This window comes from Hylobates moloch, unplaced genomic scaffold (assembly GCF_009828535.3).
Source record: "Hylobates moloch isolate HMO894 unplaced genomic scaffold, HMol_V3 SCAFFOLD_13, whole genome shotgun sequence".
Lineage (NCBI taxonomy): Eukaryota > Metazoa > Chordata > Mammalia > Primates > Hylobatidae > Hylobates > Hylobates moloch.
Window position 1 is genome coordinate 48420190 of NW_026652288.1, and position 21962 is coordinate 48442151.

The 21962-nt window shown below is 42.8% G+C and overlaps 1 protein-coding gene across 6 annotated transcripts in view; it reads right to left on the reverse strand.

Moving 5' to 3' along the window:
• RBMS2 (RNA binding motif single stranded interacting protein 2) overlaps window positions 1–21962 on the reverse strand; it is a 120292-nt gene that overhangs the window by 86998 nt on the left and 11332 nt on the right. For 3 of the 6 annotated variants that reach the window (XM_032173355.2, XM_032173354.2, XM_032173353.2), the window contains exon 1: window positions 9425–9759. In XM_032173355.2, the coding sequence (XP_032029246.1) occupies window positions 9425–9490 (66 nt within the window). In that variant the 5' untranslated portion in view covers window positions 9491–9759. Of the gene's footprint in view, window positions 1–9424; window positions 9760–11001; window positions 11066–11196; window positions 11235–15536; window positions 15680–17424; window positions 17784–21962 lie in introns of those variants that run through there. The other 3 variants (XM_032173357.2, XM_032173358.2, XM_058427007.1) reach the window with 3 other exon arrangements.

Consider the following 21962-nt stretch of genomic DNA (forward strand, 5'->3'; position numbering starts at 1 on the left):
ATTTTTTGAGTTATCTACTAAATAGGCCTAAGATGCTATATTAGGTATTTGGGGACATAATAAACTGAATAACACTGTCTCTACCTTAAAGAGCTTACACTCTAGCAATGAAGATAAGACAATTACCTAAATGATTCCAATACAATGCAAAATTATATAAACACCATATAAGAAGTATAAAACATTATGGGGGTTCAGAAAAAAGTCCCCTTTGGAAAAAACAGTCCCCTCTGGGGCTGGGAAATGGAAGGATTAGTAGAAGCTTTATATAAGAGGTAATTTTCAACTGAACTTAAAGGGATGGGTAGGATTTTTACAGACAGTTTTGACTGTGAGTTCTTAAAGGGCCACAGTCATGCGTTAACCCCAGGGCCTAGCATGCTGCAGCTGTTCAATAAATATAAGTAATATGAGTGAAGTAAACAAATGAAATGAAAGGCCATTCCGGAATTAAGCAACAACAACAAAAAGGATCAGAGGCTGAATGCATAAGGCACAAGAACAATGAAAAGATCAGAGTTGGAGGGATGTAAATATGCATATTTTGAGAATAAGTACCAAGTAACTGGTCATGATTCTCTTTACATTTGTCTCCTACATCTCCCATCTTTAAGAAAATTATCTCAGCCAGGTGCAGTATCTCAGGCCTGAAATCCCAGCACTTTAGGAGGCTGAGGTGGGAGAATCACTTGAGCCCAGGAGTTTGAGACCAGCCAGAGCAATATAGTGGGACCCCATCTGTACAAAAATTTAAAAATCAGCTAAGTGTGATGGCGTGAGCCGGTAGTCCCAGCTACTCAGGAGACCAAGGTAAGAGAATCGCTTGAGCCCAGGAGGTTGAGGCTACAGTGAACCATGACTGCACCACTGTGCTCCAGCCTGGGCAACAGAGCAAAACCCTGCCTCAAAAAAAAAAAAATGGAAAAGGAAAATTGTCTCTTGACAGCACCACTATCCTCTTCTAGCTTTTATCTCATTTCTCCGGTCCTTTTTTTAAAATAACAACTCTACTGAGATATAATTCACATACCATACACGTCACCCATTTAAGTATAAATTCAGGACTAGGCACAGTGGCTCACGCCTGTAATCCCAGCACTTTAGGAGGCCAAGGCAGGAGGATCGCTTGAGCCCAGGGGTTTGAGACAAGCCTGAGCAACATAGCAAAAGCCTGTCTCTATAAAAAAATTTTTTTTTAATTAGCTGGGCATGTGGCACTGTAATCCCAGCTACTTGGGAGGCTGTGGCAGGAGGATCCCTTGAGCTCAGGCGTTTGAGGCTTTAGTAAGCTATGATTGTGCCACTGCACTCCAGCCTGGGCAACAGAGTGAGACCTGTCTCTACATAAAGCATAAATTCAATGGTACTTAGATCACAGAGTTGTGCAACCATAACCACAATTTTTTTTTTTTTTTTGAGACAGGGTCTCGCTCTGTCGCCCAGGCTGGAGTGCAGTGGCACAATCTCGGCTCACTGCAAGCTCCGCCTCCCGGGTTCACGCCATTCTCCTGCCTCAGCCTCTCCGAGTAGCTGGGACTACAGGCGCCCGCCACCACGCCCGGCTAATTTTTTGTATTTTTAGTAGAGACGGGGTTTCACCGTGGTCTCGATCTCCTGACCTCGTGATCCGCCCGCCTCGGCCTCCCAAAGTGCTGGGATTACAAGCGTGAGCCACCGCGCTCGGCCCATAACCACAATTTTAGAACATTTCATTATCCCAAAAAGAAACACAATACCCATTACCAGTCACTCCCTATTTCCCCACTAAGCCCTAGGCAACCACTAATCGACTATCTCTATAGATTTCTGTATTCTGGGCATTTCCCATAAATGGAATCATACAACATGTAGTCTCTTATGACTGGCTTCTTTCATGAGCGTAATGTTTTTAAGGTTCATCCCATCTAGCATGTATCAGTATTCCATTCCTTTTTTCTTTTTTTTTCCCCTAGGGATTTGTTGTTTTTGTTGTTGCTGTTGTTTTTGGGACAGAGTCTTGCTCTGTTGCACAAGCTGGAGTACAGTGGTGTGATCCACTGCAGCCTTCACCTCCCAGCCTCAAGCAATCCTACCACCTCAGCCTTCTGAGTAGCTGGGGCTACAGGTGTGTTGCACACCAGCACACCTGGCTAATTTTTGTACTTTTTGTAGACATAGGGTTTTGCTTTTGCCATGTTGCCCAGGCTGGTCTAGAGCTCCTGGGCTCAAGCAATCCACCTGCCTCAGGCTCGCAAAGTGCTGGGATTACAGGCATGAGAAACCACACTCAGCCTAGTACCCCATTCCTTATTATTGTTGAATAATATTTCATTGTATGGGCACACCATGTATTTTATTTATCCATTCATCAGTTGATGGACTCTGGACTATTATGAGTAATGCTCCTATGAACATTTATGTACAGGTCTTTGTGTGAATATATGTTTCCATTTCTCTTGGGCATATATTTAGGAGTGGAATTCCTGGGTCTTTGTTTAACCTCTTGAGAATCTGCCAAGATGTTTTCCAAAGCAGCTGTACCATTTTACATTCCCACTAGAAGTGTATAAAGGTTCCAGTTACTCCACATATATTATGTCTCTCTTTCTTTCTTTCTTTTTTGATAGAGTCTTGCTCTGTCACCCAGAATGAAGACAGCGGTGCAACCAACCGCAGCCTTGACCTCCTGGGCTCAAGCAATCCTCCCACCTCAGCCTTCCAAGTATTAATAGCTAGGACTACAGGTGTATGCCACCACACCCAGCTAATTTTTGTATTTTTGTAAAGATGGGGTTTCACCATGTTGCCCAGGCTGGTCTCAAACTCCTGGGCAACATGGTGCCAAGGAGTTATTTGTCCTTTTGATTATCTTTTTGATTATTGACTGTCTTTTTCATTATCTGTCTTTTTCATTATAAACAGCCTAGTGGGTGTGAAGTGGTGTCTCATTGTGGCTTTATTTTATATTTCCTTGATGGCTAATATGTTAAGCATCTTTCCATAGAGCTGTGGATAAACATCGATTCAGATGTTTTGCCTACTTTCTATTTGGGTTCTGCTCTACATCTTAATCAATGTTCTTAAAAGATTAGTGTATATATGCCATCTATACTTCCTTATTTGTTTTCACTCATCAACCTATTCCAATATTGATTTTGCTCCCCATACCTCTGAAATTGCTTGTCAAAGTCATCAAACACCTTTACACTAACAAATTCAAAGACTATTCTTCAATCCTCATCTTCCAGCATTATAATTTTATGATTTGCACACTTGACTTTTTTTTTTTTTTTTTTTGACACATGGTCTCGCTCGGTTGCCCAGGCTGCAATGCAGTGGCATGATCATGGCTCACTGTAGCCTCGACCTCTACCAGCTCAGGCGATCCTCCCACCTCAGGCTCCTGAGCAGCTGGAACGACAGGCACACACCACCATACATAGCTAATTTTTGTATCTTTTGTAGAGACAGGGTTTTGCCATGTTGTCCGGGCTGGTCTAGAACTCCTAGGCTCAAGTGATCCTCCCACTTTGGCCTCCCAAAGTGCTGGAATTACAGGCATGAGCCACTGTGCCTGGCCATATTTGCCTTTTCAGTCCAACTGATTTCTTATTCCAATTGATATTTTCCCTTGTCCTGTTTCTGTTCTGTATTTTTTTGTTATACTGCATACTGCATATTCTCCTATGGAATAAGAAATGTAAACCAGCAACCAAAGGGTATATCCAGAAAACTGCATTAACATAACTGGCTAGTAGAGCAAATGTAACAGTATCAAGGGGGCATGGTGGGGCGGGGCGGGGGGGTGGGATGGGGAAGATAAGGAAAGGCCAGACAGATAGTAGGTGTTGGGCTAGAGATTTGCACTTTGTTCAGCAGGTAATATATGGCCATTAAAGTTTTTTTTTGTTTTTGTTTGTTTTTGTTTTTGTTTTGAGATGGAGTCTCGCTGTTGTCGCCCCGGGCCGAAGTGCAATGGCGCGATCTCGGCTCACTGCAACCTCTGCCTCCCAGGTTCCAGCAATTCTCCTGCCTCAGCCTCCCAAGTAACTGAGATTACGCCACCACGCCTGGCTAATTTTTGTATATTTAGTAGAGACAGGGTTTCACCCTGTTGGCCAGGCTGGTCTCAAACTCCTGACCTCAGGTGATCCACTCACCTTAGCCTCCCAAAGTGCTGGGATTACAGGCATGAGCCACTGCGCCCGGCCTACCACTAAACTTTAACCATTTGAGTTAACTTATTACTGATAACAGAACAGCTGCCCCAGTCAAGAGATGTTAGACCTACAAGTTCTTAATTCTCAGTCCTATTACATTTGATTTGATGGAAACTAGAAGGAAAAGTAGTAAATATACACAGAGAAAATTCTCTATCCTGTTAGAAGTACTAAGTGATTACAGTACTGTTTGTCACTTCTCTCTCCTGAGTAAACACTCTTGACGATCTCAGGTAACAAGCTTCTCAATGAGTGAGGATCTGGCAGTACCCACCAGTCAGCCTTACTTTCATCACCTCCTACTCCCCATCAGTCTTCAATATATTAACATTGAGAAGAAATAGAAATGTATGAAAAGTACGTTGGAGAAGGCAAATTATCCTAAGTTAAACACAGTCCCTTTTCTTTTTTTCCAAAGGAAATGGTTGTTGATCCTATGAGGAGTTAAATTATAATAACACATGCCAGGGAGATGATGTCAAGAAAGGCGTGGTTAGGCCCTTTACAAGTTTGAAATTCCTTTAGTCCCAAACATTTCCTCTTTCGATCTCACCTATACTCAAATCTCTCTACTTAGGCAACTTCTTCAAACATTGAAGAAACAGCGTTGAGAAGCTGTCTCTTTTTACTTCAGCCTTTTTTTTTTTAATGAACGAAGTTACTGAAGGGCATTAAAACTGATGTTTAAAAAAAAAAAACCACAAAATTATCTTGCAGAATCCCTCTTTGAAATCCACATTTTTCCCCTTCAGCAACTATTTTAATTCCAAAGAAAGGAAAAAAAAAATTTAACACTACTTCCTGAGAAAAAAGTCTGCCTTTATTAGGCATTATACATTTGTTGACAGCATTCCCATATTTACCACCAGCCAATAGAGTAAGAAAACTATGACTGTCATGGGCTCCTCAGGAAACATCTTTCCTGATAAGTGAAGTATATATTTCAAAATAAAATAATCCTACCTTTTATTTTTTTTTATTTTTTATTTTATTCATTTATTTATTTTTGAGATGGAGTCTCACTCTGTTGCCCAGGCTGCAGTGCAGTGGCACAATCTCGGCTCACTGCAACATCTACCTCCTGGGTTCAAGCGATTCTCCTGCCTCAGCCTTCCGAGTAGCTGGGACTACAGGCGTGCACCACCATACCCGGCTAATTTTTGTATTTTCAGTATTGACGGGGTTTCACCATGTTGGCCAGGCTGGTCTTGAACTCCTGACCTCGAGTCATGTGCCCGCTTCCGCCTCCCAAAGAGCTGGGATTACAGGCGTGAGCACCAAAGTTAAATTTTTACAATAATTTTCATTAGTTTCAGTAAGAAACAGTAACTTTTATATAAAAGTTATATATAGGTAGGGCGTGGTGGCTCATGCCTGTAATCCCAGCACTTTGGGAGGCCGAGGTGGGCAGGTCACTTGAGGTCAGGAGTTCGAGAACAGCCTGGCCAACATGGTGAAACGCCATCTGTACCAAAAATATAAAAAACTAGCCAGGCGTGGTGGTGGGCCTCTGTAATCCCAGCTACTCAGGAGGCTGAGGCAGAAGAATCGCTTGAACCCAGGAGTCGCAGGTTGCAGTGAGCCGAGATCACCCCACTGCACTCCAGCCTGGGTGACAGAGCAAGACTCTGTCTCGAAAACAAACAACAAAAAAGTTATATATAAAAGTTGGCTGAGGTGGGAGGCTCGCTTAAGCCCAGGGGGTGGAGGTTGTAGTGAGCCAAGATCATGGCACTGTCCTCCAGCCCAGACTACAGAGTGATACCCTGTCTCAAAATAAATAAATAAATAAATAAGCCGGACAGCGGCTCACGCCTGTAATCCCAGCACTTTGGGAACCCGAGGCAGGCAGATTGCTTGAGGCCAGGAGTTCGAGACCAGTCTGGCCAACGTGGCAAAACCCCGTCTCTACTAAAATTACAAAATTTAGCTGGGCATGGTGGCGCACACCTGTAGCCCCAGCTAGCCAGGAGGTTGAGGCGGGAGAATCGCTTGAACTCAGGAGATGAGGTTGCAGGGAGCCAGGATCGTGCCACTGCACTCCAGCCTGGGTGACAGAGTAAGACTCTGTCTCAATATAAATAAATAAACAAATAAATAAAATTTAACTGGGTATGGAAAATACACAAATTACATAAGCAAATGCATCTACAATACTTTCCAAAAAAGAAACACAGTAAGCCCTACTTGACAAGACAAAGAGCAACATAATAATGCTGTAGTTTAAAAACACCCTCCCTGGTCATCTAGTGTTGAGGAAAAAAATTAAGTAAAATAAAAATAAAAATATAGGGCCAGGCGCAGTGGCTCACGCCTGTAATCCCAGCACTTTGGGAGGTTGAGGCAGGCAGATCACCTGAGGTCAGGAGTTCGAGACCAGCCTGACCAACATGATGAAACCCCGTCTCTACTAAAAATACAAAAAATTAGCTGGGCGTGCTGGCGGGCACCTGTAATCCCAACTACGCAGAAAGCTGAGGCAGGAGAATCACTTGAACCCAGGAGACGGAGGTTGCAGTGAGCCGAAATCACGCCACTGCATTCCAGCCCGGGCGCGACAGAGCAAGACTCCGTCTCAAATAAATAAATAAAAATATGGGCCGGGCTTGGCGACTCAAAGTGTAATCTCAACACTTTGGGAGTCCAAGGCAGGCAGATCACTTGAGGTCAGGAGTTTGAAACCAGCCTGGCCAACACGGTGAAACCCCGTCTCTACTAAGAACACAAAAAAACTGTCCAGGTGTGGTGGCACTCCTGTAGTTCCAGCTACTTGTGAGGCTGAGGCAGGAGAACTGCTTGAACCTGGGAGGCGGAGGCTGCAGTGAGCTGAGATCACACCACAGCACTCCAGCCTGGGTGACAAAGCGAGACTCCGTCTCAAAAAAAAAAGAGTAAAAATAAAAATACGAAAACCCTCTGCATTCACAAACTTATATAGGCACAAAAGGAGTCATATGCATAGCCACAAAGTGATGCAGATACAGCATCCTTACATCTGATCATAACATTGACTTATAAGAACCCAAAGAATTGACAAATACATTAGTAATTAGTAATTATGTATCTACCCATCCTCCCCAACCAATTCCAGCAATTCCTGAATTGTCAAACCTTACAGTTATCAGGAAGAGATAAGAGATTTCAACCCAAACCCACAACCATACCTCTTGTCCCCTATACTATCCTAGATTCAGAAGCTAGTTAACTTTTTCCTATACTCCAAGGTGGGAGAGGGAGCAGAGAGCAAAAAGAGATTTTTAGATAGCTTCAAATACATGAAACTTCTAATAGGGAAGCAATTCATTTTGGGAATTCATTTTATTTTAATGAGTTCTGGGTAACCTGAGAGACTAGGAGGGAAAAAAATCAGGAAAGAAATTTTCACATGGTACTCTACAAGGTTTGAAAAGAATAAAGACACATGAAATATTTCCCTTTCAAATATATATGTATAATATATAATGTATTATCTATACATATATTTGATAAAGGGATGTCAGCATATGTACATATAAACATATATTGATAACCAACAAATATGTATAAACTCATTTCATTTCTTTTTGAGATGGAGTCTTGCTCTGTCACCCAGGCTGGAGTGCAGTGGCACAATCCTGGCTCATTGCAACCTCTGTCCCCCAGGTTCAAGTGATTCTCCTGCTTCAGCCTCCTGAGTAGCTGCGATTACAGGCGCGTGCCACCAAGCCCAGCTAATTTGGGGTTTCACCATGTTGGCCAGGCTGGTCTCGAACTCCTGACCTCAAGTGATCCACCCGCCTTGGCCTCCCAAGTGCTGGGATTACAGGCATAAGCCACCATGCCCAGCCTCATTTCTTTTTTAAAGTAAATTTTATTGTGTATATTTAAGGTATACAACATGTTATGGGATACATATAGATAGTAGAAAGGTTACTATAGTGAAGTAAATTAATCATCCCACATAGTTGTCCCTTTTGTTTCTTTTTGTGGCAAGAAGAGCTAAAGTCTGCTCATTTAGCATGAATCCCATATACAGTACAACTTTATTATCTATGGTCCTCATGTTGTATATTGGATCTCAGGATTTGTTCATCCTACATATCTACTACTTTGTATCCTCTGACCTATAGCTCCCCATTTCCTCCCCCCTCTACCCATATTTCTTCAGGATATAAACAGAATGAGTACCACACAGACTAAGCCCATAAGTGTTTTGGGTCTAAACATTTACCCACTGCATTGATCAGACACTTGTGTTTAAATCTACCTCTAATGGTCTCATTAGGTACATGAGAAAGCAGCAGGAATCGTTCCTCACCCTCCAACATTCCATTAGATGAGCAAAAGATTCCCTAAATGTCTATGTCACATTTTTTTCTTCAAAGAACAGCTACAACACGAAGAGAGGGTAAAGAGTCTTCTTCCTGCTACAGCATGAAATTCCTCCTAATCAGTATGCTGTGCGCCCTGAAATGCCAGAAACTGCCAAATATATTCCTTGTCAAATATGGACAAGATTGTCCATCTCTCCCCATGTGCCCAAGGACAGCACAATTCTCTGGCAGCCATGGGTTAATCATAAAGACTCCTAGGATCACTGCAAAGTCTGGCTATCTGCAGAGCTCCAAGTATCAGTTCAAATACAAGATCCAAAGTATCACAGCGCTCTGTGCCTTAATCCCAAAGTGCGACGTCTCTCAAGACTCCTTCTCTATAGGCTGGGTGGGGTAGGATCTGTAGTCTAGAAGAGTATACCCAGCTCTTGACAAACTGTTGTGGTTTCTCTGACTATCTATGATTTCAGCTATCTAATACTACTGGTAGTATGGGTAGGAGGGAAGGTTGGGGAGAGAATGCAAACAGTTAATCAAAAAATAAAATAATCTTGTGGGGTGGGGTGGACTGGGCGACAGGGTCTGAAATGACATATTATCCTTGTGGAGATTGATACATCAGCAGGAAGTCAAACTAACTTCATTTCATAAGGATACAAACTTGCAAGCTTGATTTGTTTTTAATTCCCCTGTCTTTTCAGGCCTCGCAGAGACCGTAAGTTCCTTGAACTCCAGAACCAGGTGAGGAAAGATGCAGAAAGAAGTAGTGGAAAAGGGAGAAGCGCGGTGAGGAATTAGGAATCTTGAGAGAGGAATCCCCTTCTCCTCTTTAAAAAGAATGTAAAAACCAAGGGCATTGCAAGATCCCCAGAAAAAGAAGTAGCTAGATACCAAAAAAGCGCTTTTCCCTACCTTCTTGTTGTTTCTATTGTAGCCAAAAGTCGAAATCCCGGGCCTGGAAGTCACGGATAGCAGCATTTTCTCTTTAATGTTAGGGAACGAGTGAGAGAGAGAGAGAAAGGGAGGGGGTAAGAAAGACGGGGAGGGAGGGAGGAGGGGAGCGAGGGAAAGGGGGAGAGGGAGGGAGGAAAAAAGGGAGGGGGAGGAGAAAGGAGGAGAAAAGGAGCAGCAGGAGAGAGATGAAGGGGGCGCTGCGGGCAGAGAATGAGCTCGGGCTGCTCCTTTACGTCACTGAGAGAAGTTAACAGAGTCTGAATGAGGCAGAAGCACTTCCACTGGGTCCTAATGCCCAAGATGTTTTTTTGTTTGTTTGTTTTTCATAGTCTCAGGAGTTAAAGCTAGAAAGAGGAATTCTTAGGTCTAACCCCTTTCAAATTTATCCTCTTTCCTCTATGAACAAGTTCTGATTCTCATATAAAGACAATGAGGGCTTTATTTCCACTCTTAGATCTCAGCTATAAGATTTCAAGTTTGATTTTAAAGGGGCTCCTGAAACATTGCCTTGGAGAACACGCAAAAAAAAAAAAAAAAAAAAAAAAAAACAGAGTTAGAGACAGAGTGTGTGAGATAAGCTCAGGGCTTCCCCTACTTTACACTTACAGTGATTTTTTTTTTTTTTTTTTTTTGAGACAGAGTTTTACTCTGTCACCCAGGCTGAAGTGCAGTGGTGCAATCCCGGATCCGGCTCACTGCAACCTCCACCTTCCGCAATTCTCCTGCCTCAGCCTCTGGAGTAGCTGGGATTACAGGTGACCACCACCACACCCAGCTGATTTTTGTATTTTTTAGTAAGGACGGGGTTTCTCCATGTTGGCCAGGCTGGTCTCGAACTCCTGACCTCAAGTGATCCACCCACTCAACCTCCCAAAGTGCTGGGATTACAGGCATGAGCCACCACCCCTGGCCCATTTACAGTGATCTTTTTTTTTTTTTTGAAACAGAGTCTCACTCTGTCGCCCAGGCTGGAGTGCAGTGGCGCAATCTCGGCTCACTGCAAGCTCCGCCTCCCGGGTTCACGCCATTCTCCTGCCTCAGCCTCCGAGTAGCTGGGACTACAGGCACCCGCCACCGCGCCCGGCTAATTTTTTGTATTTTTTTAGTAGAGACGGGGTTTCACCGTGGTCTCGATCTCCTGACCTCGTGATCCGCCCGCCTCGGCCTCCCAAAGTGCTGGGATTACAAGCGTGAGCCACCGCACCCGGCCCTTACAGTGATCTTAATGTACAAAGGAACAAATAGAGGAACACACCAAAGAGCAGAGCTAAGCAAAACAGAGTATGGGGTATAACTAGTTTCAGATCCTTAGATGTGTTTCTCTTGGGTCACACCAATGGGCTGATGCCCCTCACTATTTTAGATTCTCTGAGGAATGAGTTCATACTTAAGAAGGAATTATCAAACTGGACTATATCACGAAACTTGGTGCCTAGTCATTTCTCTAACAATTGCAGGCTATCTTATTTAACACTTTGCCCTACTATTTCCTCATCTTTAAGATCCATGAAACTGAAAAAATTACAGTAACTCACCAAACCTGGAATTTATGTCTAAATTGAAGTCTACAGTTGGGATGTCTGCTTCGAGTTGTGTGAGCTGTTAAAAAAAAAAAAAAAAAAAAAAAAAACTACTTAAGAAGCATATGCTTCAACAGAATAAAAACACAAAATTCTTAGGAAGGAATATAAATTTCAGAGTCAAGAACCTAATAGAGTTGCAACACTTACCTCTACTAGTTTCCAAAGAACGTCTTTGTAGGAGTAACCTTAACAAGAAAGGAAACCAAAAACTTAAGAATGATATCCAGTAACCCCTACCAATCCAAGTGGAATAGGGATGTAAAATGAAAGCCTTCAAATCCTTTCATAAGGCCACCTTGCTGCCATTCTAAGTAGGCTCTTGAGATATAAATTAACCCTGTCTGTTTTGTGACAACAAATATTAACCCCAAACCCTCCCTCAAATGAAGTTCTGGTCTCTATTCTAGTTTCCCTGTCACTTTTTTGCTATGATAAGGGAACAGACAGTATTAGTATTCTGCAGAGTAAATATACATACCCTACCCCCAATCTCTAACTTTCATTTCCAATAGGACAGGAAGTGCCTGTTCAGCTCAAGGGACACAGGAAGGGTGGGACAGCCTCAGTGTGGGAATTGCAACTGAGATTGGAAACACAGCAGCCAAATGCAGTAAGTAAATAAATGAAGGCATCAATCAGTGATATATATATATATATATATATTTTTTTTTTTTTTTTTTTTTTTTTTCTGAGACAGAGTCTTGCTCTGTTGCCCAGGCTAGAGTGCAGTGGTGCTATCTTGGCTCACCGCAACCTTCACCTCCTGGGTTCAAGTGATTCTCCTGCCTCAGCCTTCCGAGTAGCTGAGACTACAGGCATGCACCACCATGCCCAGCTAATTTTTTTGTATTTTTAGTAGAGATGGGGTTTCACCATGTTGGCCAGACTGGTCTCAAACTCCCGACCTCAGGTGATCTGCCCGCCTCAGCCTCCCAAAGTGCTGGGATTACAGGACTGAGCCACTGCGCCCGACCTATATATATTTTTTTTAAGTCCCTTTTCTGCTCTCAGAGACTCTCCTTAACCAATTTATCCTTGCTGTTTAGGCCCTTGGATGATATCTTCTTCTTTACCCTAACAATGTGGTACAAAAACCTTTCTCTTGAAGGCCTGATTCGTAAAGGCAATCAATCCAATTTAACTTTTTTTTTAAGTCTAATTTTTCTTTCTACTTTTTTCTTTTTCCCCCAAGACAGAGTCTCACTCTGTCGCCAGGCTGGAGTGCAGTGGTGCAATCTCGGCTCACTGAAACCTCTGCCTCCCGGGTTCCAACGATTCTCCTGCCTTAGCCTCCTGAGTAGCTGGTACTACAGGCACGTGCCATGACGCCCAGCTAATTTCTGTATTTTTAGTAGAGACGGGGTTTCACCATGTTGGCCAGGGTGATCTTGATCTCTTGACCTCATGATCCAGCCACTCAGGCCTCCCAAAGTGCTGGGATTACAGGCGTAAGCCACCGCGCCTGGCCTTTTTTTTTTTTCTTTTTTTGAGACAGAGTCTCGCTCTGTCACCCAGGCTGGAGTGCAGTGACATGATCTCAGCTCACTGCAATCTCGACCTCTCGGGTTCAAGCCATTCTCGTGCCTCAGCCTCCCAAGTAGCTGGAATTACAGGTGCGCAACCACCACACCTGGCTAATTTTTGTATTTTTAGTAGAGACAGGGTTTCATCATGTTGGCCAGGCTGGTCTCGAAATCCTGACTTCAAGTGATCCACCTGCCTCAGCCTTCCAGAGTGCTGGGATTACAGGTGTGAGCCACTGCGCCCAGCCTACTTATCATTTTTTGTGATGAGAACATGTGAAATTTACTCTTTTAGCAATTTTGAAATGTATAATACCCTATTATTAACAATTTTCACCACACGCGCAATAGAGCTCACACACACACAAAAAAACAGCTTATTCCTCCTAAGATTTTGTAACAGTTTGACCAGCATCTCCCCATTTCCTCCATCCCCTGGCTTTTTTTTTTTTTTGAGACATAGTCTCACTCTGTTGCCCAAGCTGGAGTGCAGTGGCATGATCTTGGCTCACCACAACCTCCACCTCCCAGGTTCAAGCGATTCTCCTGCCTCAGCCTCCCAAGTAGCTGGGACTATAGGCACTCGCCACCATGCCCAGCTAATTTTTGTATTCTTAGTAGACACGGGGTTTCACTATATTGGCCAGGCTGGTCTTGAACTCCTGGTCTCATGATCTACCTGCCTCGGTCTCCCAAAGTGTTGGGTTTACAGGCATGAGCCACCAAGCCCGGCTGGTCCCCCAGCTTTCTGTAACCACCATTCTATTTTCTGCTACCATGAGTTGATTGTTTTAGATTCTATGTATAAGTGAGAAATTACAGTATTTGTCTTCTTGTGCCTGGCTTATTTCACTTAATACAATGTTCTCCAATTCCATCTATGTTGTCACAAATAACAGAATTTCCTTCTTTTTTAAAGCTGAGGCTGAGTGAGGTGGCTCACAACCTATAATCCCAGCACTTTGGGAAGCCAAGGTGGGAGGATCACTTGAGCCCAGGAGTTCAAGACTAGTCCAGGCAATATAGTGAGACCCCATCTATACAAAAAATAAAAAAAAATTAGCCAGGTATGGTAGTGCACGCCTGTGGTCCCAGCTACTTGGGAGGCTGAGGTGGGAGGATTACTTGAGTCCAGGAATTCGAGGCTGCAGTGAGACATGATCACGCCACTGCACTCCAGCATGGGTGACAGAGTGAGATCCTGTCTCAAAAAAATTAATAAAATTGAATAGTACTCCATTGTGTATATATAGCATATTTTCTTTATTCATTAATCTGTGGATGAACACTTAGGTTGATTCCATAACTTGGCTACCCTAAATAGTGCTGCAATAAACATGAGAATGCAGACATCTCTTCAATGAACTGATTTCAAATCTTTTGGGTAAATACCCAGAAGTGACATTGCTGTTCTTGAACAAGCAAGACCAGGCTGGTCTTGAACTCATGGTCTCAAGTGATCCTCCCACTTTGACTTCCCAAAGGCATGAGCCACTGCACCCAGTCCAATTCTAATATTCCTAGTGTGTTATATTCTCACTTTCATTCCTTAATACTTAATGATCCCTTAGAATTTAAAGAAGTTGAGACCTCACCCCTATAAAAAAAAAAGGGGGGGGGTGCGGGGGCAAGAGACAGGCATAGTGGCTCACGCCTGTAATCCAGCACTTTGGGAGGTTAAGCTGGTTGGATTGCTTGAGCTTAGGAGCCCAGACCAGCTGGATAACATGGTGAGAGCCTCGTCTCTATTAAAAAAAAAAATTGTTTTAAATAGTTAATGCCAAGCACATGGCTCGTGTCTATAATCGCAGCTACTCAGGAGGCTGAGGCAAGAGGATAGCTTGAGGCCAGGAGTTCCAAGACCATACCTGTAACAGAGCAAGACTCTGTCTCTAAAAAAATTAAAATTAAAACAAAAATTAGCTAAGTGTGGTTGTGTGCGCCTATAGTCCCAGCTACTGGGGAGGCTGAGACAGAGGGATTACTTGAGCCCAGGAGTTCAAAGCTGCAGTAAACTGTGATCTGTCACGACACTCCAGCCTGGGCGACAGAGAGAGACCCTATTTCTAAAAAAATACATAAATAAATCTGTAATAAAATAAAAAGTTTAAAAAATAATCAAATTAAGAAAAAATTAAAAACAGTTAGAAACCATGGGTTTTAGAAAAAGGCAGACCTGAGTTCAAATCCTGACAACAGGCTGGACACAGTAGCTCATGCCTGTAATCCCAGCACTTTGAGAGGCCAAGGTGGGCAGATCACTTTAGGCCAGGAGTTTGAGACCAGCCTGGCCAACATGGCAAAACCCTGTCTGTACTGAAAATACAAAAATTAGCTGGGTGTGGTGCATGCCTGTAATCCCAGCTACTCGGAAGGCTGAGGCACAAGAATTACTTGAACCTGGGAGGCAGAGATTGCAGTAAGCCGAGATTGCTCCACTGCATTCCAGCCTGGATGACAGAGCAAGACTGTCTCCAAAAAGAAAATTAAAATCTTGACACCACTGTTAGTTAACTACTTATATGACTTTAGACCAAGTTACTTAACATCTCTCATTCACCCACGTGCAAAATGAAGATAATACTTCATTAGCCTTTGGAATCAGACCTAAGTTCCGATCCAGACCTATTACTCACAAGCTGAGTGACACTGGGAGAAATTACCTCACATATCTGAACCCTACTTTCCTCATCTGTAAAATGGAATAATAAATAGTATCTATTCCCTAAAATTGTAATGAAATGAAATAAGGCAATGCATATAAAGCCCCTAAGAAGGTGCCTGACACTTGGTAAACACTCAATAGATGTTAGGTTCATTGTGATTACTCTACCACCTGCCAGCGTGTATCCCTCTGGGTATCATATAACCCAATTTGAAGATCCGAAGTGAGCAATTCCAAACACTGCCTTCTTAGTTACATTCAAAAGATTATCCTAGAATCAAGCAGGCTAAACTACACACCTCGAAAAGTTTCAGGGATCATCCAATCTAGTTTCTTCCCTCTCTCCCATAAGCGTACAACCTGATTATTAATAAATTATTTTCATAATTCTTAATCTCCTGGAAATTGGTGGAATATGTCTTATCTCTAGAAAAAAAAGGAAACAAAATAATACAAAATCAAAAAACACTAGATATAAGACACCCCAGCTCCCATTTCTCTTTGAGTCCTACCATCCAAGAAATAAAAACAAATCTGGCAGAAAAAAAAGGAGGACTTCCATGCATCCTAAGATTTAACCCCACTCCTCTACTCTACAAGTAGAGAATATCAGATAGAAGGGAGATAAAAGAAGGATCTAATTCAATAAGCTCTACTTATGTGAACTAATACAAAAACCTAAATTTTTGTTTGTTTGTTTTTGAGACAGAGTCTCTGTCTGTCACCCAGGCTGGGGTACAACGGCATGATCTTGGCTCACTGCAACCTCCACCTCCTGGGTTCAAGCAATTACCCTGCCTCAGCTTCCTAAGTAGCTGGGATTACAGGCGCTTGCTACCACACCCGGCTAATTTTTTGTATTTTTAGTAGAGACAGGGTTTCACCATTTTTGCCAGTCTGGTCTCGAACTCCTGACCTCGGGCGACCCACCCGCCTTGGCCTCCCACAGTGCTGGGATTACAGGTGTGAACCACGGCGCCCGGCCTAAAAATCTAAATTTTTATAATCTAGTAAGTTAAGACCACAGAAGTAAAATGACCCAGATATGCAAACTGATGCCAAAGATGTATTATGTTAAAGAGCACCAACAAAACTGGAAACTAAATTCTTCATTCTGGTGAGTATATATATTATAAATATATATATTTTTTATGACAGGGTCTCACTCTGTCACCTAGGCTGGAGTGCAGTAGCACAATCACGGCTCACAACAGGCAGCTTTGACTTCCCCAGGTTCAGGTGATCCTCGCACCCACCCCACCCCTCCCCACCCTGTAGCTGGGACTACAGGCATGCACCACCACACCTGGCTAACTTTTGTAATTTTTTTTTTTTTTGGTAGAGATGGGGTTTCATCATGTTGCCCAGGCTGGTCTTGAATTCCTCAGCTAAAGCAATTTGTCCACCTCAGTCTCCAAAACTGCTGGCATTACAGGTGAGTATATTTGTAAAGGAGTTATGGAATCCTGTGGAAATGATGGGGAAGGTAATGGTATTCTGTGGTTAGATTCAGGAAGTATATGGGAGGAGGAAGAATCCTACTTCCTCCAGTGTATTTACTTTGACGCCCTTCTGCTTTGCCCATTATATTGCCCACATTTTTCCAGATTTAGTCAATGCCTCTCTAATTCTTGGTTCTCATGAACCCAGCACTCAGGAATTGTTTTGAAGGGAAAAAACCAAAATGAGAGTTATCTGTAACTTCTTTGGGGAAGAGACATTTGTACCTGATTCAATATAGGCTTGTTTGTGATTTCTCCAGAAAAACAACTCTTTTAAACAAGTGTCCAAGGTGAAGGAGTAGGGGCTAGATCAACCCCAAAATGTAGCTGAAAAATGTCCCAGCACTTTGGGAGGCTGAGGTGGGCAGATTGCTTCAGTCCAGGAGTTTAAGACCAATGTGGGCAACATGGCAAAACCCCATTTCTGCTAAAAATACAAAAAACTAGCCAGGCATGGTAGTGCACATCTGTAGTCCCAACTCCTCAGGAGGCTGAGGTGGGAGAGCCACCTGAGCCTGGGAGGTCGAGGCTGCAGTGAGCTGAGACGGCGCCATTGTACTCCAGCCCAGGCAACCAAAGTGGGATCCTGTCTCAAAATAAAAGAAAAAGAAAAATAAAGAAAAATGTTTGCATGCCTCTATTGGCCCCTCCATGTCAGGGTGGAGAATTCAGAAGAATGTATTACCTGTAGATGTGCTGGACCCTAGCCAGACATTCCAATGGAGACAGGCTGGTGTGGTATATGTGGCTGAAAGCAATGAGACAGGTCAGTTTGCGTGTGAGGCTCTGACTGTGGCTTAGAGACCTGAACAAGGTATATTAGAGCCAAAGAAACATTTTTCCCTAAGTATAAATACTCCCTGTGGATTATCTTCCCATTCCACTGACTAACTTTTGTGTCCAAAAGGCTATGTAATGGAAATAGTCCAAAAAGTTGAGTTTATTGGCCAGGCGCGGTGGCTCAATCCTAGCACTTTGGGAGGCCGAGGTGGGCGGATCACTTGAGGTGAGGAGTTCGAGACCAGCCTAGTCAACATAGTGAAACCCTGCCTTTACTAAAAATACAAAAATTAGCCAGGCGTGGTGGCACACGCCTGTAATCCCAGCTACTTGGGAGACTGAGGCAGGAGAATCGCTTGAACCTGGGAGGCAGAGGTTGCAGTGAGCTGAGATCTTGCCACTGCACTCCAGCCTGGGCAACAGAGTGAGACTCTGTCTCAAAAAAAAGAAAGTTGAGTTTATTTCCTGGTAAAAAGGATGAGATTATGTCTTAGGGAAAAGTTAAAAAAAATGAAACAAACAAACAAACAAAAATAGTTTATTGAACATACCAGTTTCCTTAGGCAAGAAACGTTAATGAGCTACACCAAACAATAAAGCAAAGCTTAGCCATGACCCCTTCTGATGTAGGATGGAATGACAAAATTGGTCTAAAACAAAAAATTGGAAAAGTTTGTCTTTTTACCTCTTTGACTTACCTCACTGGCAAACAAGGAAAAAGACAGCTCTGAAGAATTATTTCTTTCACACCTGGATATCAGTGCTAACAGGCTCTCTTCTCCTATAGCAACAGATATTCCTGGACAAACATTGCTACAGAGAATATTCTAATAAAATTGTCAAATGGACTTTTCCTTTGCCGGACGCTGAAGGAATACAGGAACCAAATCATTTAGAATCACTGGGCTAGAAAATTAGCATATTGTAGAAAGAAAAGACTAGAATGAATTCTATGTAACCCAGAATATACTACATTGATTATATGGTGGTATTCATTGTATTCTTTTTATTTTTATTTTATCACCTACCAGAAAGATATATTCTCTAAATGTGTGTTTCCTTTACACCTGAGGCATTAGTTTTGCTTGGCCTCGGCCTCATCTATCCCTAAAATAAATAACTCAGATGATCCCAATAGGGCCCACAACTGATTCAACAATTAGGCTGAAGCAAATGAAACTGCTGTCTCCATAGGTCAAATCTTAATCTTTTCATATTATTGAATACTAGCAATTTCATATGGTTAAATCTAAATATTGCAAGAAATATGAGACTGTGGGGATGATAATGAGCCAAAACAGTAATTAATTGGATAGTTCCTTCTCCTTGTCCTCTCTTATTTTCAGATTAAAAAAACAAATCCCAGAGAGGCAAGCTCACTTACACAAGGTCATAGGGGTCAAATAGCAGCATAAGTGACATCAGAATCCAGATTTCTTCTTCTTCTTTTTTTTTTTTCTTTTTTTGAGATGGAGTCTCACTCTGTTGCCCAGGCTGGAGTGCGATGGCGTGATCTCGGCTCACTGCAACCTCCGCCTCCCGAGTTCAAGCAATTCCCCTGCCTTAGCCTCTGGAGCAGCTGAGATTACAGGCACACGTCACCACGCCCGGCTAATTTTTGTATTTTTAGTAGAGACGGGGTTTCACCATGTTGGCCAGGCTGGTCTCAAACTCCTAACCTCAGGTGATCTGCCTGCCTCGGCCTCCCAAAGTGTGGGGATTATAGCTGTGAGCCATGCTCCTGGCCAGAATTCATATTTCTTGACTCAATTCTATCCTTTCTATTTGCCCGTAGAATTAAAAATTCCAGTAAATATGTACTTTTGGGTCAGAAATAATAAAGGAATAATCCTAGGAATCCAGAAGTGAAAGATTCAACTATTTTCCTCAAGCCAGCCCCTTACCTCAAGTAGTAGTCATATTCAATATTCTGACTTATTCTTAACTTACACACTGGGTAATATTTCTAGGGATAAACTTACAACACAAACAGCAAGAGGTTTGTTGAAAACCACATTTGCTGAGAAGCACTCCTAATGAAGATTCTACCTGAGTTTTGATTCGCTACATATTTAGAAGATAATTTGCTTGAAATCTGCTTTCCAGGTAATTAGGACCATATCCTAAAACTCTCAGGTGAAACATAAGATTTGAATGTAAGGGCTGGGCACGGTGGCTCACACCTGTAATCCCAGCACTTTGGGAGGCTGAGGCAGGCAGATCACTTGAGGTCAGAAGTTCAAGACCAGCCTGGCCAACATGGTGAAACCCTATCTCTACTAAAAATACAAAAAAATTAGCGAGGCGTGGTGGTGTGGCTCTGTAGTCCCAGCTACTCGGGAGTCTGAGGCAAGAGAATCACTTGAACCCAGAGGCAGAGGTTGCAGTGAGCCGAGATTGCGCTACTGCACTCTAGCCTGGGCAACAGAGGGAGACTCTGTCTCAAAAAAGAGAGAGAGAGAGAGATTTGAATTTAAGAAATAATTGTTTTTCTATTTTTCCTGTTCATATGGTGCTGAAAAAGTAATTGTTAAAATATAAATATACATTAGTTATAAGGTCACTAGTCATGAGCAGCCTTCACTAGAAGCATAAGCTTGATGAGGACAGAGACTGTGACTGTTTTATACACCATTATATCCTTAGCATTCAGCAGGACCTGGCTAATTTAAAATTTTAAAATATTTGTTAAATGAATAAATGGACTGTCTCAGAACACAAAATTTACATCTGAAAAAAATGTTACTAATTAAAAATGGTAAGTCTGGGAGCAGTGGCTCACACCTGTGATCCCAGCACTTTGGGAGGCTGAGGCGGGTGGATCATGAGGTCAGGAGATCGAGACCATCCTGGCTAACACAGTGAAACCCCATCTCTACTAAAAATATAAAAAAAATGAGCCAGGCATGGTGGTGGGCACCTGCAGTCCCAGCTACTCGGGAGGCTGAGGCAGGAGAATGGTGGGAACCCAGAAGGCAGAGCTTGCAGTGAGCCAAGATCTCACCACTGCACTCCAGCCTGGGCAACAGAGCGAGACTCCGTCTCAAAGAAAAAAAAAAAAGGTAAAAGTAGTGCTGGCAGTGATGGAATGGCACATTAGAACATCTAGGAGCTTTTCCCTTTATGTTTACAATATATTATTTTCTTTCTTTTTTTGTTTTTTGAGACATGGTCCTCTAGCAATCCTCCTGCCTCAGCACCACCCCCCAACAAATAGCAAGGACTACAGGCGCATGCCACCAGGCCTGGCTAATTTTTAAATTTGTTGTAGAGACAGGGGTCTCATTATGTTGCCCAGGCTAGTCTCAAACTCATGGCCTTAAGGGAGATCCTCTTGCCTCGGCCTTCCAAAGTGCTGGGATTACAGGTATGAGCCACCATGCCTGGCCTGATTTTTTTTATTGCCTATTTTTGTGTCTTGGAAGTCAGAGAGCTTGAACTTACCTGTGTCTCCTAACAGTAGAGTAAGCCCACTCTCACCTGTGGACTAAAGTTAAACTGCCATTAAAGACATCACATCAAGAGCTCCATTACAAATTTGTATTCCTGTAACACTTTGTTTGAAATTTTCATAGGCTATTTTTTTTTGAGACAGAATATTGCTCTGTTGCCCAGGCTGGAGTGCAGCAGCACAATCTCGACTCATGCAGCCTCTGCCTCCCAGGTGCAAGCGATTCTCCTGCCTCAGCCTCCCTAGTAGCTAGGATTACAGGTGCACACTACCATGCCCGGCTAATTTTTGTATTTTTCGTACAGATGGGGTTTCGCCATGTTGGCCAGGCTGGTCTTGAACTCCTGACCTCAAGTAATCTGCCTGCCTCAGCCTCCCAAAGTGCTGGGATTACAGGTGTGAGCCATGACAGCCGGCCTTTTTAGGCTATTTTGGACTCTGCTTCACAGTTCCACCTGCACCTCTTGCTCCTAGATTGTCAACTCCTAGAAGCTAGATTGTCAACTCCTAGAAGGCAGGAACCAACTTTACTAATCTTATTATCATTAACAGCTAAACATAATTTAACTCGAAATTATTCACTGAAAGAATACAATTTTCACTTTTTAAGTATTTCACCTTCAATGGGAAAGTGAGCGGCCAATAAATATAACAGTAAGAGAAACACTGCCACCTTCTGGGTAAAACGGGTTGTGTCTCCTTTAGCAAATACTGGGAAAAGAAAGTATAGAATTTGTAGTTGGCAGATCAGAAATTTGAAATTCAAACCCAGCTCTACTACTTGCTGTGTTAGTATATGTGCTGACAAAGTGGGCACCCACTTGCTGTGTTAAACTGGAAAATTACATTCTTAAAACATCAGTTTCCTATTCTACAAAATGGGCATCTAAGTAGTATCTGTACACTTCTTAGTATACTACTCTGTTTAATGGGCATCTAATAAGTATCTGTCCTGCTTATCTCTCAGGGATTATCAAGGCAGTCAAATCAGG